Source organism: Phocoena phocoena, chromosome 20 (genome assembly GCF_963924675.1).
Source record: "Phocoena phocoena chromosome 20, mPhoPho1.1, whole genome shotgun sequence".
Taxonomy (NCBI): domain Eukaryota; kingdom Metazoa; phylum Chordata; class Mammalia; order Artiodactyla; family Phocoenidae; genus Phocoena; species Phocoena phocoena.
The window spans coordinates 3,412,232-3,426,051 of NC_089238.1; the positions used below are offsets into that span (position 1 = coordinate 3,412,232).

Below are 13,820 nucleotides of genomic sequence, written 5' to 3' on the forward strand. Positions count from 1 at the left end.
GGTAAGGGTCCCAGAGGAACTGGGGATGGAAGGGAACGTATTAGGACTTGGGGGTTACAGAAGCTGGGAGTGCAGGGTTTGGGGGTCCCAGAATACAACACCTTAGGACCTCGGAGGTCTGAGTCTGAGGGAATCTCAGAAACTGGGAGTCCCTGGGCTTGGATGACAGACAGTCTGGGTGTCAGAACTGGGGGGCAGTGTCTCAGAATCTGACGATTTAGGAATTGAGGTCGCAGAATCTCATGTCTCATGATGGGAGGTATTAGAATTTGTAATGTCATATTTGGGGGTTTCATGAATCAGTCCCCTGAGTTTATGCATCCAGATTTTGGGGTCTCACAGTCCTGAGGTTTCAGAATTTAGGGGATGTCAAGACCTAGGGGGTCAAGATTTTAGGGCACGCATAATCGGGAGTCTCGACAGTTGGAGTCTCAGAATCTGGAGATATGAGGAGTTACTGTTTTTCAGAATTCATAAATTGGGGTCTGTGGGTATGGGGATTTTGTGGGGCCTCTCAACCTGGGTGCCTTGGGGATCTCAGAGATTGGGGACTCTTAGTATTTAGGGGTCAGGATGAGGTCTGGGGACAGAAGCTGTTCTTCTGTGTCCTGTCCCCTCCACGGCAGTGGGTGAAGGTGAAAGGAGGCGACAGGTGGGCAGATAACCAGCCAAAGGGGAGGGGACCTGGGGTGGGAGAGGGCAGCGGGTATGATTAATTCTCCTAGAACCCCCCCTCCACGAATACTTCTCAAGAGATGTCCTCGGTGTCACCCTCTACGACATCCCCCCAAAATAGACCCTGGGGGTGGGGCAGCTATTGTCTTCGGACCACTGTCCCTTCCCAAATACCTCCTCCTAATGCCTACTCAGATCAGGTTCCTACGGACTTGTCATAAGACAAAAGGGGACAGCTGTGGTCAGGGGGCGGGGGCTGCAGCCTTGGGGCTCTGCCCGGACCGTATCTCCCAATGCGCTGTCTTCACCCTCGGTTTAGGAGTCTTTAGGAGTTGGAGGTCCCCAGCCCCTCCCGCCTCAGACCCAGGGGTCCAGGCCCCCGGCCCCTCCCCCCTCAGACCCAGGGGTCCAGGCCCCTAGCCCCTCCTCCCTCAGACCCAGGATCCAGGCCCCCAGCCCCTCCTCCCTCAGACCCAGGACTCCAGGCCCCCGGCCCCTCCTCCTTCAGACCCAGGGGTCCAGGCCCCCGGCCCCTCCCCCCTCAGACCCAGGACTCCAGGCCCCCGGCCCCTCCTCCCTCAGACCCAGGGGTCCAGACGCCCCGCCCCTCCTCCCTCAGACCCAGGGGTCCCGGCCCCCGGCCCCTCCTCCTCTGGACCCCACCCCACTCCGCCCGTTCTCTGCTTTTCATAGGTCGCAGCAGGACACCAGGATGTCGGACGCCGAAGAGCAGGAATATGAGGAGTGAGTGATGCTGGCAGGCGGGCTGGGGCCCTGGAGCGGTGGGGACACCTCCCACCTCCAAGGCGCCTAACTCTCCCCCTCCCTCTCTCCTTCCCTCCCGGGTCCTCAGGGAGCAGCCTGAAGGTGAGTGGAGAGTGGGATGGCCTTGGGGGGGAGGGGAGATGGGGACACCTTGGCGCATCTTAGCCCACCCTGCCCTACGCCCACCCTCCTGGTCCGCACAGCCCGTGGGAAAAGCTCAGTGGGCCCACTTGCAGCTGAGGCCCAGAGGGGTCCCCCCGTCTAGATGAGACTCGAACCTGAACGCGGGTCTCTGCGCACTCACGCACTCTTCCCCCCATCTGAAGCCTCTGCCGTCCCCCCCCCACCCCGGGCTCCTCACGCCTCCTCTTGTCTCCCCCACCCCTTCCAGAAGAGGAGGCTGCTGAGGAGGAGGAGGAAGGTGAGGCCCTGGACTCCGCAGGTCTGGAGCTGGACGCGGCACCGGGGGGCTGGTGCGGTGGGGACGCTGGGCGGGGGCGGGGATCTCGATGGTCTCGGCCTCAGCTCCTTTAACAGCCTCTCCCCTCTCTCCCCTCTCTCCCCTTCCCGCATCCGGGCATGGCTGCTCCCCTCCCCCGGCTCCCCAAATCCTAGCTTCTCCTCCCGCCCCCTCCCCAGCCCCCGAGGAGCCGGAGACGTTGGCTGAGCGAGGTAACCGCGGCTGCTTCGCTTCCTGAGGCCGATTTCGGGGGTCCTCAGGGCCCTGACCTCCAAGATGACTCCCTCCCCGCTCCCGTAACCCGTCCCCGTAACCCGTCCCAGGCCCGGTCCTTTAAGCCCCGGAGAGCTCTCGCGCTCTCCAGTGGCCAAGAAGGGAAACAGCCTCGCAATGGCTTTAACCCGTTCCCTTCCTTCTTAAAGGGACCAACACCCAAGCCTTCTTCCCCAGTCTGGAGGAATACTTATAGAAGGGTTGGATGTTTGCGGAGAGGCACCCCTCCTCCCTCATCTTCGCCTGTCCGTTACTTGTCTCCTTCATATACATTCAAAGGTTGGGGCGTGGGTTGTAGAAGGGACTAGCAGTGGGAGTCTGTATTCCTCTGTCCCCAAGGGGGAGGGGGCTGGGGACACAACTCCCGGGTGGGTCACCGAGTGAAGAGGGGGCTTGGGGCCTCCCTGCACTGCTAGATCTTGATGGAGGGCAGGAGCTCTGGGTATGTAGAACGAGGGTCTGAGGGTTTGTTTGTTTTTTCTCCTTGTGGTCTGGCGGTTTGGACACCTGGGTTCCCAGGGAAATGGGAGGGGGACCCCCACACCAGTTCTGAATGTATATCTGATGCATGTGACCCTCTCCCTCCTTTATGGCCACCCCGATTTCCCTTATCCTCTTCCCCCCCCATACCCTTCCCCCAGAGCTGCAGGAGAAGGGAACTGGGCTTGTGGGGACCAAGGCTTGGAGGCAGGTCCCTCCTTTGGATGTGTCATGCCCACCCCACGAACTCTTGCTAATTATCTTTTTGTATCCCTCCACCAGAAGAGGAGCGCCCCAAACCAAGGTGAGATCCTGGGGGGTGGGGCTCCCAATCCTGTCCTCTTAAATATATCACCCACCTCCAGAGATAGGCTGCAAGAAAGGCAGAGAAGGAGAGTGGGGAAATGGAAACATAGAAGAGGACAGTGACTCCTCCTTTCCACAAACATTTCTGGTGAACTTCCCACTGTGTTTGGCAAGAGTCAGACTCTTGCTGTCCTGTTGGTGTAACAGACCCAGATACAGCAATGGTAGTGCAGAAGAGGGCCCTATCTGTGCCCTAGAATATCAAGGAAGGCTTCCCAGGGGAGGTGATGCTGAGCCCTGAGGGCGGAAGAGTTTGCTAGCTGAAGGAAGTAGAAGGGAGATTGTAGATGACGAAGCGGAGTGGTGTGTACAAGGTCCAGTAGCTGGATCTTGGCCAGCGTTTCAGGGAACAGATGCAGACACAGGTCATTCTGATGAGAAAGACCAAACTAGGCAGACCAGGGAAGACTGTGAGAGCTCACCCTGGAGGGTGTGACACTGGGGACAAAGCTTGGAGATGCAAGGAGGCAGCAATCGAGCATGAGATGCAGAAATTCTCTGGGACACCCGGGAGCCATGGAAGCGTTCTGACCAGAGGGGGCCGAGGATCCGATCTGGCTGAGAGCACAGGGGTACATGAAAGCACAGGTGTGCTTCAGTGTCAGGGAAAGCTTGTTGGAGGAGGGAAGGTCTCAGGGGTGGAGTGTATCAGGGGAAGGGCATTGTAGGGCAGAGCAAACAGAGGCAAGGGGGCACAAAGGCACATGACATGGCCAGGGAACTGTAGGATGTGGTGAGTTTTCAAGGGGAAAAGGCCTAAGCTGGAGCAGAGGGCATAGGGTAGAAAGGGGCCACAGACTGAGAGACCCACAGGTTGATGAGCTCAGTTGGGGCCGGGTGTGTGCAAAGGCAGGAAATGTTGAGGAAGCATCTGTTTACTGGAGTCTGGGGTTTGGGAGAGTCTGGGCTGGAGACAGAGTTGGTGAATCCTCGGTAATTGATGATAATCGAAGTCACAGGAGTGAATGACATTAATCACAAGAGTGTCCCACGCATGCATGAATCAAAGGGCAAAGCTCTCTTAATTTGGTTAATAGAAATTGTTGCTTTTTATTAAGCCAGGAAAGATGAAGCATAATTTGTTTAAAATTCTCTTTGATCATTGAATGACCAAAAAAGGAAATAAAGAGTCAAATATATGAGGGATTTTTTCATTTCTTAAGTTAAACTTTAAAGCTGTATTTAAGAAATCAAATCTTACAAAATCCTGGAAGGTTTTGGTAATGATGATGATAATTTCAAGGAAATTAATAAAATAGCTATTGATTTTAAAGTGTATTTTATTCAATAGTTCTGGTATCTTGCCATGGAGGATGCTAGCCCAGCCTAGCAGAAAAGTGCAATTTGTAGAGCGTATTTTGACATTTTAAAAGTTATATTCCATAACCATTTTGAAATGCTGGGCAAACATAAAAAAAAAAATCCCATACAAAGTTATTTGCATTTAATTCAATTAATCAGGCAATTTGAAAGCTAATTGATTAAAACACTGTAATATGATTGAAATTCTGTAACATTTTAATGTTATTTTTACTCTACTGTGAAAAGTTTTTTATACGATATACACACCCTAGTTTATCTTTGTGTCTTAGTGTGGACTTATAAATTTACTACAGTTATCTTGAGCCAGGAACACAATCGGGTTTCAGGCCAGTTTGATACTGGCTCTTCTTAATTTTCATATGAGTGTAGGACTTCAAACCAAATGTTATGTCAGTGGGACTGTGCTGTCTGTGGAAGTTAATAAATTACATGATCATTTTCTTCAGACTGGAAGGAGAGTGATAAATAAGATTTGGAGTCATAGGATACTGATGTACAATTTAAGGATTAAAGTTTCTTATAAATCAATTGTGAACAATGAATTATTAAAAAATGTTGACTTCCTAGTATAAAACTGCAAGAATAAAAATAAATTCTCCAGCTTAAAAAAGAAAGAAAGAAACCAAAGGAAGAGAAAATTCCAAGAAGTGGGAGTGCCCAGGGCAGTCCCCCAAAGCAGCACTACCCAATACAAATACAATGCAAGCCACATATGTAATAACTTAAGAAACAATTTTTTTTTTACTAGCAGCCTTTTAAGAAGTAAACCCAAACAGGTCAAATCAATCCCAATAGCGTATTTTACTCAACCTGTTATAGCCAAAATCTCAGAATTTCAACATGAATCCATATAAAACGTTATTAGTAAAATATTTTACATTCAGCAGGGAGGTCAGACTACTCAGTGTTTCTTTTCTGTCCACTCAGCCGGCCCATGGTACCTCCGCTGATCCCCCCAAAGATCCCAGAGGGGGAACGTGTGGACTTCGATGTAAGTAACAGACGTCTCATCCCAGGAGGGGCTGCTAGCCTATAGGGTGCAAATTAGGAAGAGGTGCCCCTCCCTAGCCACTGTTTTTTGTTTGTTTCCTACCCGCTTCTTTTGGAATTGTGTCTTGGCAGCCCCTTAGTTTAGTGTCAGAATACGATGCTTTGCTGCCATCTGCTGGAAACACAGTGCATGGCAGACGTCTGTCCCAGCTGTCAACCCCACCAATTCTTTTTTTTTTTTTTTTTAATTTATTTTTGCCTGCGTTGGGTCTCCGTTGCTCCGCGCGGGCTTTCTCTCGTTGCAGAGCGAGCGGGGGCTACTCTTCGTTGCGGTGCGCAGGCTTCTCATTGCGGTGGCTTCTCTTGTTGCGGCGCACAGGCTTCAGTAGTTGTGGCTCACGGGCTCCAGAGTGCAGGCTCAGTAGTTGTGGCGCATGGGCTTAGTTGCTCTGTGGCATGTGGTATCTTCCCAGACTAGGGCTCAAACATGTGTGCCCTGCATTGGCAGACGGATTCTTAACCATTGCGCCACCAGGGAAGCCCAACCGCACCAATTCTTGCTGCAAAGGGCTCCCCCTCCTGATGCTTCTCAGAAGTGCTGAGAGGTTGGCACCCTCTTGGGGCACCACCTGGGGAATGACCGTGCTCCCACCCTCTGTCCCCTAGGACATCCACCGGAAGCGCATGGAAAAAGATCTGCTGGAGCTGCAGACGCTCATTGACGTGCATTTTGAACAGCGGAAGAAAGAGGAAGAGGAGCTCGTGGCACTAAAAGAGCGTATTGTGAGTCAAGGGAGGTGGGGTTCCCCAAATTCTTCTCCCTCCTTCCATCCTTTGGGCCTTGGGAGATACGTTCCCGTCCACTACAGACCCAAGGCTGAAACTTTTGGGAAAGTACCCAAGTTGGTGCCCATCACCACTCTTGACCTACCCTGGGAAGTGATAAAGGGGGTGCGTGGTGGTCCCTGCACCCCCTCATTCTTCTGTCTCCCCCAGGAGCGGCGCCGGGCGGAGAGAGCTGAGCAACAGCGCTTCAGAACCGAGAAGGAGCGTGAGCGTCAAGCTAAGCTGGTGGTGGGTGTTTCCCCTCCTCCCAGAGCCCAAATGTTACTTTCTCAGCTGGACACTGCAATTTTCCACTCATGACATTCTCTGTGATCCCATAAAAGTCCTCATGCTGTATTATTCAAGGGTCTTTCTGTTGGAAGGGACAGAAACTCCAACCCAAACTGAACTTAGCAGAAAGAGAACTTTATTGGCTCATATAACTAAAAGGTCTAGGGCATGGCTTGCTTCAGGCATGGCTGGATCAAGGGACTCAAATAATATCACAAAGACCCAGCTTTTATCTTCCCATCTTGGCCAATATTTCTGTGGACAGTGTGTCCAGGAGGGTGAGCAACTCATCCTGGTTTGCCTGGTACTTTCCTGGTCTGAGCCCTGGAAATCCTGCATCCCATCAGTCCCAGGTAAACCAGATGGTTCCCAGGCAGGGGTGGCAAACGGCCACCAGCAGCTCTGGCTTAAACTCCTCTTTTCTCTGTCTCCTGCACAAATCCTGGGATGTTTTCAAATTGTTCACCCGTCCACTGTGGAGTGAATCACTGGCTAGTTGGGAGAGAGTGGCTAGAATGCTCCCATTGGTTTAACCCTTGAAAACATGACCTGATTTGGCATCAGGAGTGGCTCACGCAAACCACTTGTTTTTGTTTTTGTTTTGCCACGCTGCGCGACACGTGGGATCTTAGTTCCCCTACCAGGGATCGAACCCATGCCCCCTCACAGAGTCTTAACCACTGGACCAACAGCAAAGTCCCTCAAACCACTTTATTTATTTATCTATTTATTTATCTATCTATTTATTTATTTATTTATTTTTGGCCGTGTTGGGTCTTCGTTGCTGCTGGCGCCGGTTTTCTCTAGTTGCGGCGAGGGGGGGCTACTCTTCGTTGCGGTGCGCGGGCTTCTCATTGCGGTGGCTTCTCTTGTTTCAGAGCATGGGCTCTAGACATGTGGGCTTCACTAGTTGTGGCATGCAGGCTCAGTAAGTGTGGCTCGCGGGCTCCAGAGCACAGGCTCAGTAGTTGTGGCGCACGGGCTTAGTTGCTTCATGACATGTGGGATCTTCCCGGACCAGGGCTCGAACCCGTGTCCCCTGCATTGGCAGGTGGATTCTTAACCACTGTGCCACCAGGGAAGCCCCCTGAAACCACTTTTAAAGAACAGGAAATGGGTGGTGTGGTACGCAAAGGACTGGTCTCCCAAAGATGTCCACATCCTAGTTCCCAGAGACTATGAATATGGGAACCTGCCTGGCAAAAGGGACTTTGTAGGTATGATTAAGTTAAAGATCTTGAGATCAGGAGATTCTCCTGGATTTCCTGGGTGAGCCCAGTGTTATCACAAGGGTCCGTAAACAAGGGAGGACCTTGGAAGGTGGGGGAAGTGGCCCTGAGCCAAGGGATGCAGGCGGCCCCTAGAAGCCGGAAGAGCAAAGGGAGTGAATCTCCCCTAATGCCTCCAGAAGGACCCAACCCTGTCCATACCTTGACTTAGCTCATGAGACCCATTTCAGACTTTTGACCTGCAGAACTACAAGCTGATAAACTTTCATTGTTTTAAGCCACTCTGTTTGCAAATTACAGCAGCGAGAGGAAATTAATTCAGGTGGGGAATCCTGGGCAAGTGAAATACCATCATGCCCATCTCACCTGCCTCTCCATTGGGGATGGGGCTTTAGTCTGGACAAGCCACTAATTCTGGAACATGCAGTGCAGACTTTCTGGATGTGGTAATGCTTTAGTGAAGGCATTCTAGAACCTCTTCCTCAGGCTCAAGGCCAAGAGCCTCTTTACTGCCCCAAGCCCCCCGACTCCCATCACAAGTTACCTTCCATGACCCTCTGAGGACAGTCATTCTCCTCTCATGAGACTAAGGAAGAGTAAGTCCCAGAGAGGGTACGTGCCTGCACTGAGGTCACACAGCAAAGATCACCATTGGCCATTTCAGGCTGGAGCATGCAGAAAAAAGCAAGCACGTCCCTCCACTAGTTTAATATTTTCCTTGGGGGTGGTATATAAAGTCTCAAAGAGGAGGAAGGACTTGCAGGTGGTCACACAGCCGGGCCTGGAAAGGTGAGGAGGGGACCGTCAGCATCCTTGCCTGTTCTGATATTGACCTTGTTTTATGCTTGGGTCTGATTGATCCCTGCTTCACTCAGTGCAGAAGAGGGCCCCCTCCCACGTGCCCATCTCAGACCCCCTCCCCTCTCAGTCCAGGGTGCTGGAGGGAGGCCCAGGAATTAACCCCTTTCTTCCCACAGGAGGAGAAGATGCGGAAGGAAGAGGAAGAGGCCAAGAAGCGAGCTGAGGATGACGCCAAAAAGAAGAAGGTTCTGTCCAACATGGGGGCCCATTTTGGGGGTTACCTGGTCAAGGTGAGTTCAGCCTGCTAGGGCCTGAACAGGAAACGGGTAGTGTGGTACACAAAGGACTGGTCTCCCAAAGATGTGGGAGGAGGGGCTGGGGGCCCGGACCCCTGGGTCGGACGGGGGATGCACTGAGGCCTGGACCCCTGGGTCTCTGGAGAGAGGGGCTGGGGTTCTGGGCTGAGGGAGGAGGGGGCAGGGGCCCGGACCCCTGAGTCTGAAGTGGGAGGAAATAGGGGCAGGACTCCTGGGTCTGCGGGGGAAGGGGCTGGGGGCCCGGACCCCTGGGTCTGAATGGGGCGAGGCGTTGGGGGCCCGTTCCCCGGGTCTGAGTGGGGAGGGGCTGGGTGTCTGGGCTGAGGGAGGAGGGGGTTGGGGGCCCGGACCCGTGGGTCTGAGGGGGGATGGTCTGGGCTGTCTGGGCTGAGGTGCTGGGGGCCTGGATCCTTGGCTCTGAGGGGGGTGGGGGTGGGGCTGGGGCCGGGACCCCTGGGTGTGAGGGGGGAGGGGCTGGGAGTGTGGGCTAAGGGAGGTGGGGATGTGGGCCCCGACCCCTGAGTGTGATGGGGAGGGGTTGGGGGCCCGGACCCCTGGTTCTGAGGGAGGTGGGTCTGGGGGGTCTGGGCTGAGGGAGGATGGGCTGGGAACCCGGACCCCTGGATCTGAGGGAAGAGGGGCTGGTGGCCCGGACCCCTGGGTCTGAGCGGGGAGGCATTGGGGGCCCGGACCCCTGGGTCTGAGGGAGGAGGGGCCTGGACCCCTGGGTCTGAGGGAGGAGGGGCTGGGGGCCCGGACCCCTGGGTCTGAGCGAGGAGGGCTCGGGGCCTGGATCCCTGGGTCCTGATGTGCGGAGCCATCCGGTGGACCCATCCCCTAGTTCACGATGTCCTTTTCAACCGTCAGGCAGAACAGAAGCGGGGTAAGCGCCAGACAGGGCGTGAGATGAAACTGCGCATCTTGTCGGAGCGTAAAAAGCCTCTGAACATCGACCACATGGGAGAAGAACAGCTCCGGTAGGTGGGAGGGGCCTGGGTATGAGACAGGCAGATAAGGGGACGCCTGACCCAGATCCGAGTGGGCAGAAGCCCTGGTGCTGTGTGCCTTTGGGCAAGTGTCTCTCCCTCTCTGCGCCCCTGTAGACTCCCCTGTGGAATGTTTCACTGATATAGGCCCCACGTTTTGTGCGTGCCGAGACCTGTAGAGTCTGGGTGATAATACGGAAGCCAGACAACAGATCTGACCAAAATTTAGGAGATGATGGTGTTTTGATGGCCCCTGGGAACTCCGAATGGGCCCCATCTTTTACGTGAATTAAAGCCAGATGCACCGGCAACAGTTTTCCAGCCACATCTCTTCTGGGTGGGGCTCTATCTTGCCCTTCACAGCTCACTGTCTGCACAGCCTGCATCCCGTGGTAAAGCCACCTGAGGGGAGGCCGGGGAGGGTCTCCCCTTCAGGGCCCTCGCCTGCGTCTTGACATTATCTGGCCCAGGCACAGAGTTTAAAGTCAGAAACATCCACCACCTCATAGGCAGCACAGTGATGGGGTCTGGAGCTCAACATCTGAAACCACTTGCCAGGGGCTCAGTGCCGGCTTCACCACTTACAGCTGGGTGATCTGAGGCACGTGGTTTACCTTCTGTGAGCCTTGCTTACCTCACTGGTAAAATGAGGCGATGATGACAAAATCTACCTCACAGAGCAGTGAAAGGTCAGTATGGCAGCAGCAGCCCCCTGTGGAGGGCTTACAACCCTATGAGGTAGACACCCTCAAGCAACTGGAGCATTAAAAAACAAAAAAAGAAAGAGCAACCCTAGGCACAGAGAGGTTAAGTTAACTTTCCAGGGTTGCACACCTTGCAAGTGGGAGAGTGGGGATTTGAACCCAGGCAGTCTGGTGCGGTAGTCTGTGCTCTTCATCACTCTTTTACAAAGTGGTGTGATGGTAAATGTTTAACAAGTGGATCTCCAGGGCCTAAAAGTCCACATCTTAGCATTTGCTCATTTCCACGGTGTAAATACTCCCACCATGCTGATGTCAAACTACCAGCGTGAGAACTGTGCACTCGGAGTCGGAGTCGGGAGAGGATGCGCGGATTTGGCTCCAGCCCAGCACTGGCGATGTGCCGTCCTTCCCCAGTCACATTATCACAGGGCCTAGCACTAAATAACATGTCGTGAAAGTTCTTTCTTCCTCCTCTTTCCTTCCCTCACCACACATCCACTCATAATGTGGATCTACTAATATTTTTTGAGGATCTCAAGTTATCTCAGTTTTATTTATTAGATAGACGTCATATGATGGTCTCTAAAATTTTAAAGTAAAACACACCATGGAAGAGACAGCCTTTGAAGACCACTAGCTGGCAAAAGACAACAAAGACTGCTAGTAAGAATAAAAAGAATGGTAACAACTAGCTTTGTCGAGTGTTTAGCACGTGCCAGGTACTTTATACCTATTCTCTCATTCTATAACAGTTCAAGGCAGTAGATTTTTAACAGTTCGGAATAAGTCTGGCCTCTAATAACTGAGATCTGACTATAGCAGCCTAAAATATAGAGGTTTGTTTTCTCACATAGAAGAAATCGGTAGTCCATAGCTGGTATTTGAACCAAGGCTTTCTGACTCCAGGGCCTAGGCCCTTAACCATGCTCGTCCTCCCTTAGAGAAACGTGAGCTCTCTGTTTTGGATATGGAGAAGTGGGCAGAGATTTTAAAACCCCCTTGCTGCAATTCACTTTGAATATCGTGGCCTCAAATATTAACAAAATGGCACCAATAATGTCGAACTCAGAGACTCGCTGTGTGGCTTTGAACAGTTCCCTCAACCTCTTTGGGCTCATGGCCTGGGCTGGCTCCCTTCCATGACAGCCCTTCTGCCCTGCCAGGGAGAAGGCCCAGGAACTGTCGGACTGGATCCACCAGTTGGAGTCCGAGAAGTTTGACCTGATGGAGAAGATGAAGCAGCAGAAGTATGAGGTGAGACCCATCTCTGCTGGAGGCCAGGCTGGGCTGGGGCTGGCCGGGTGCGGGGCTGGGCTGGGGCTGGGTAGGGGGTAAGCGGCCTGTCCCTCCGGCTGTGCCAGAATCTCCCCCCTGTCTCTGCAGATCAATGTTCTGTACAATCGCATCAGCCACGCCCAGAAGTTGTAAGTGTGAACCCGGCCCTGAGCCCCACACCCTCCATCTGACTCTTGGGACCTCTCTTTCCTTTCCTCTGGCTGTCCCTTACTCTGAGTTTCAGTTCTCCACCCCTTCTTGGGGGCTCTGTCTTTATCCCTCTTTCTCTGGGACGGTCTCATAATGTGTCCTTTCCTCTCCACCCTCCAGCTCTCTTCTGGGGTCTCAATCCCTGTTTCTAGGTCCCTCTAAATCACTGTTTCTCAGGGCGGGGGTGACCTTGCCCCCGACCCCGGGGATATCGGGGGATGTTTCGAACCTGTCTGGGGAGGAGGATGCTACTGGCACCTGGTGGGTGGAGCCCAGGGCTGCTGTTCCACGTCCTACAACGCACAGGACAGCCCTCACCACAGAATGATCCAGCCCCCGAATGTTGCTGGTGCTGAGGTTGAGAAGCCCGGCTTTTCCTCTGTTTCTTGTTCTGTCTCCCCTGTGTCTCCTTCCCTCCCTCCCTCCCCTCTGCCTTCTGTTCATCTTCTCTCTCCATCTCATTTTCCATCTTTCTGTCTCTTTCACCCCAGCCTCCCCGACCCACTCTCAGTCACTCACCCTTTCCTTCCCCCATCCCTGTGCCCATAAATATTTATCAGTGCCCATATGAACCTGCTGAGCTCACCCACTGACATCAACTCCTGCCCGCCTGTGGGCCTGTGACCACTAATCACGCCACTCCAGGCAGTGAACCCAATGAGAAGGCACTTGCCGGCCTCTTCCTCTGGCGGGGAGGGCAGGGATTTGGGGGGATGGACTCTCTGAATTGAGGACAGGGACCCATCTCAGAGGTGGGTCAGGGAGGCCTTCCTTTCTGACACCCCTCCTTCTCCTACAGCCGGAAGGGGGCCGGGAAGGGCCGCGTCGGAGGCCGCTGGAAGTGAGGATCTGGGCACTGCCCCCCCACCCCCCTCCAGGCACCCGGGAGCCCTTGGAGTGTGTGTCCCATCTGTGGCTTGAAATAAATGCTCCCCCTGCAGCACCTGCTGTTCTTTGATTATTATTATTAGAATCTTCAACAATCATGACGGTGATGTGTAAGGTTGAACCCTCACACACAGCCGGCAGGAATGTAAAACGGGGCTGCCGCTTTGGAAAACATTCCAGCGGTCCCTCAAAAAGTTAAACGTAGAGTTACCATAGGACCCAGCAATTCTGCCCCAATAGAACTGAAAATCTCTGTCCTCACAAAAACTTGTACAGGAATCCTGGCAGCATTACTCACGATAGCCAAGAGGTGGAAACAACCCAAACGTCCGTCCACTGGTGAATGGATACAAGGGAATATCCTTCAGCCATAAAAACGAATGAGGCTCTGACACAGGCTACAATGTAGATGAGTCTCCAAATCATAACGAAAGAAGCCAGACACAAAAGGCCACGCATTGTGTGATGCCACTGATAGGAAATTTCTAGAAGGCAAATCCATAGAGGCAGGGAGTAGAGTCGTGGTCTCCAGGGCCTCAGGGGAAGGAAGGAATGAGGGGTTATGGCTAAAAGGAATGGTGTTTCTTTTTGGGGGTGATGGGAGTGTTCTGGAATTAGACAGTAGTGATGGTTACACAACCTTGTGAATAGACTAAAAAAACAAACAAACCCACTGATCACACTGCTATATATAAGATAGACAACCAACAAGGACGTACTGTAGAGCACAGAGAACTATACTCAATATTTTGTAATAGGGTGGTTCAGTGGTTAGGATTTCACTGCCGAGGGCCTGGGTTCGATCCCTGGTTGGGGAACTAAGATCCCACAAGCTGCAGGGCGTAGACTAAAAAAAAATTGTAATAACCTATAGGAGAAAAGAATCTTAATAATAATAAATATATATATATATATATAAAATAACTGAGTCACTTTGCTGTACACCTGAAACTAACACAACA

At 52.8% G+C, this 13,820-nt stretch overlaps 1 protein-coding gene across 8 annotated transcripts; it reads left to right on the top strand.

Moving 5' to 3' along the window:
• The first annotated feature begins 870 nt into the window (after positions 1-870).
• TNNT1 (troponin T1, slow skeletal type) lies at positions 871-12,913 on the top strand. 8 transcript variants are annotated; one of them, XM_065899669.1, is made up of 13 exons: positions 871-972; positions 1,379-1,419; positions 1,529-1,542; positions 1,835-1,861; positions 2,936-2,957; positions 5,270-5,333; positions 5,999-6,115; positions 6,329-6,406; positions 8,655-8,768; positions 9,663-9,772; positions 11,649-11,739; positions 11,869-11,909; positions 12,770-12,913. In XM_065899669.1, the coding sequence occupies exons 2-13, from the start codon at positions 1,388-1,390 to the stop codon at positions 12,813-12,815; spliced, it is 756 nt and encodes a 251-aa protein (XP_065755741.1). In that variant the 5' UTR covers positions 871-972; positions 1,379-1,387; the 3' UTR covers positions 12,816-12,913. The 8 variants fall into 8 exon arrangements, with proteins under 8 accessions (XP_065755741.1, XP_065755734.1, XP_065755738.1 ...); XM_065899662.1 differs by lacking the exon at positions 871-972 and adding an exon at positions 2,080-2,112 and having other exon boundaries at positions 1,375-1,419; positions 1,832-1,861; XM_065899664.1 differs by lacking the exon at positions 871-972 and adding an exon at positions 2,080-2,112 and having other exon boundaries at positions 1,388-1,419; positions 1,832-1,861; positions 2,939-2,957.
• Positions 12,914-13,820: the final 907 nt, after the last annotated feature.

Coding starts and splice junctions, on each gene's coding strand:
- TNNT1 (XM_065899662.1), top strand. CDS start 1,388: ATGTCGGACGCCGAAGAGCAGGAATATGAGGA. Junction 11,740..11,868: donor TGAAGCAGCAGAAGTATGAG/GTGAGACCCATC, acceptor CTGTCTCTGCAG/ATCAATGTTCTGTACAATCG. Junction 11,910..12,769: donor ATCAGCCACGCCCAGAAGTT/GTAAGTGTGAAC, acceptor CTTCTCCTACAG/CCGGAAGGGGGCCGGGAAGG.